This window comes from Etheostoma spectabile, chromosome 1 (genome assembly GCF_008692095.1).
Source record: "Etheostoma spectabile isolate EspeVRDwgs_2016 chromosome 1, UIUC_Espe_1.0, whole genome shotgun sequence".
In the NCBI taxonomy this organism is placed as follows: Eukaryota; Metazoa; Chordata; class Actinopteri; order Perciformes; family Percidae; genus Etheostoma; species Etheostoma spectabile.
In genome coordinates this window covers 27985880-27988801 of record NC_045733.1, presented here as the reverse complement: position 1 = coordinate 27988801, position 2922 = coordinate 27985880, and the positions used below count along the sequence as shown (strand labels likewise).

The 2922-nt window shown below is 38.4% G+C and overlaps 1 protein-coding gene across 2 annotated transcripts in view; it reads left to right on the top strand.

Moving 5' to 3' along the window:
• The first annotated feature begins 379 nt into the window (after window positions 1-379).
• LOC116694209 (enhancer of mRNA-decapping protein 3) overlaps window positions 380-2922 on the top strand; it is a 23001-nt gene continuing 20458 nt past the window's right edge. Inside the window, exons 1-2 of one of the 2 annotated variants that reach the window (XM_032523920.1) lie at window positions 380-453; window positions 2200-2379. In XM_032523920.1, the coding sequence (XP_032379811.1) occupies window positions 2216-2379 (164 nt within the window). In that variant the 5' untranslated portion in view covers window positions 380-453; window positions 2200-2215. Of the gene's footprint in view, window positions 454-490; window positions 630-2199; window positions 2380-2922 lie in introns of those variants that run through there. The other variant, XM_032523838.1, reaches the window with a different exon arrangement.

Below are 2922 nucleotides of genomic sequence, written 5' to 3'. Positions count from 1 at the left end.
ATCATTTGAAATTGGGAAAAATTTGAAGGTGGAAAAAAAGGTAATAAATTACAATTTATCGCAGAATATTGCAAAACGTTCAAAATCGCAACAATATTGTATCGTGGCAGAAGTATTGTGATGATATGTATCGGGAGGCGTCTGGTGATTCCCCCCCATATGTGATGAAGCATCATCACAAATAAAACACGTTTTAATGATGATCTTGTTCCTATTGTTTGCTTGATATGAATGAAAACTAATTCACCCACACACAATCATATAAATAAGCCAATCAACCTATGTGTTAAAGTCATGTCAGAATATGCCAAATTTTAGAGAGAGAAAACAAAATCACAACAAAACCACGTGGAAGATAAAGGAAGTTACGTTACGCATCAACCCGGAAAACGGCACAGCCAACAACTGGACCTTTGGCTTTACTTGGCACCTCGCTACCGATTTATCGACAAGGTACATGTATTTACATATCCGTTATCGACTGAATACACTCCGGTTAAGTAGCATATTTAAAAAAGTAAGCACTCGCCACAAGTTTACGGCAGTCCGCTTTGATAAAAAGCAAACAGTGCGGACAGAAGCGAAGCTAATGTTAGCCGTCCAGCTAGCTAGCTAAACTTACTGGTAATGTTGTGATTTTTCCATGTATTTCTCTGAACACTGCCCTCATATGGATGCTATTTCAGGTTACCTCCCCAGCTTTTTAAACGTTAACTCTACCTCGGAGGTTCTTTTAAATAGCGGTCACGTTACAGCTCGTTTTTGCACAAACGTCGGTAGTTAACGTAAGTTTGACACAAATAAAGAGCTATATTTTTAATACGCAGCATCCCAAGTCACTTAAGATGTCAGTTCGTTATCCCAGTTTAAAATGGAATTCCTAATTGAATCGGCGTAGTCTCTTTACGGATGGAAGCAAGTTAAATTAGCTACGAGTTACGTTGCAGGGGAGCAGCGTGGAGCTATTTTAATTAAAAGCACGTGCTGCATAAAGTTAGTGGACCGAATATACCGAAGTCTACTGCCGTTCCCATTGAGACGTTAAAGAACACTCGGAGAATAAGTTGCCTTGTTATTTTTTTTACTGGATAGTGTAAAGGAGGGTTCAGTTTTTGAGGTTGGTTGCCATCGTCATGGGGCATCGGTCAGAATGCATGAGCTGAGCCACAAGTTTTGTCCATTCAGCAGTCAAGTTTTATTTAATAAAACTGAATGAGGCCAGTGATGTATAACAGAATAGAATAGACACACATGGGTCAGCCCATTTGCATAATGTCTTCATTTAAAGTATACCCTTAATGGGTTTTTTAAACATTTGTTGATACACATGCTCCAAGGCTCAGACTTATGAAAACTTTATAAACAGCCACGCAATTGCATTTTATTTTCAGATTCAAAATACCGCCTTACCAGCACTTGTTGCACTTTTTCCGACACACGTGAGACCAGGTCGCCTCACTTGGTCGGTCTCACAGGCACTTATCCCAGTTCCCCCATACAAAAACAACTTTGGTCAGAAATCTTTTTTTAATACACATACCAAGATTTGGAATGACATTCCGTATCACATCAGAACACTATCATCCATCACATATTTCAAAAAGGCGTACAAACAGCTCCTTCTTAACAGTTACACTTGCACGCATTAATTCCTTCGTTTATGTATTAGCCAAGCCTTGTTTGCACTGTCCGTATTTATCTAGCCCAGCGGATGTCTTGTATAAATGTCTTTGTCCTTATGTAACTGTAATGTTTTCAGTTGTCGAAATTTATTTTTCTATATCGATGTCTTGTATTAATGTCTGTCTTGACGTGCTGTAACCCATGTTTTATGTTTCTACAGAACAGGAACCTGCTGAAAACCAGTTTTTAAACTGCCCATTTTTATATTGTAATGTTAATTTTTCTAACTTTCCTGTATAATAAATATATGAAATGAAATGAATTTGGCAAAAAACCCCCCCCCCCCCATTGTAATATATTAACTCTGAAATACTTGTAACAGTCTATACAATGTGTATGTTTGAAAAATAATGTAACAATAGACACAATGTAATAATGTGTCTAATGTAACTCCTTGCAGGTTGCTAAATCCCTAATATTACTGTCCTCAATTGTAGCTACAGTCCTGGCTGAAAGTAATTGAGTTGCTGTACTCTAGGTTGATCATCATTTCTCTTGTTTGTTTTGGTACCATAGGATCACATTGAACAGAATGGCCACAGACTGGGTGGGTAGTGTCGTGTCTATAAACTGTGGGGTGACATTGGGAGTGTATCAGGGAGAGGTGTCATCTGTTGATCACGCCAGCCAGACCATCTCGCTGAGACAGCCCTATCACAATGGGATCAGATGTCCTCTTCCTGAGGTCACTTTCAGGTAAGAAAGAAGAAGGATGCTGACACAGGTTCTTCTTTTTCCTGTTGTCATCAACAGATTTAACCAATGCACCTTAGGCAATATTGAAGACTTTGCAACATCAGTAGTTAAATTATTATCATTACAAGTGCTTTTGACCATTTTCTTTCTAATCTACTGCACCTACAAGGATGTAAACAGTCTGCATTGTCTAAATTTGTTTTAACTTTGAACCAAATCTAATGTGCAACCTTTGTGGAGGTATGAAAATGAAACCTTTTATCCATTAAAGTGCTGATATTATGCTCATTTTGAGGTTCATAATTATATTGATAGGTTTTATATGAATAGGTTTACATGGTTTAATTAAAAAAACAAAAACATATTTTTGTTGTACTGTACGTTGCTGCAGCTCCTCTTTCGCACATGCACTTTACCTAGGTAAGGACTACGAGCCAGTCAGAAGCGCAGTATGAGGGCGTATCACGCTAGCAGCTAGGCGACCATTATAACGCGTGTTACAAAGTGACGCGCGTTTGTCACGGAAGTAAAGGCTGGACTACA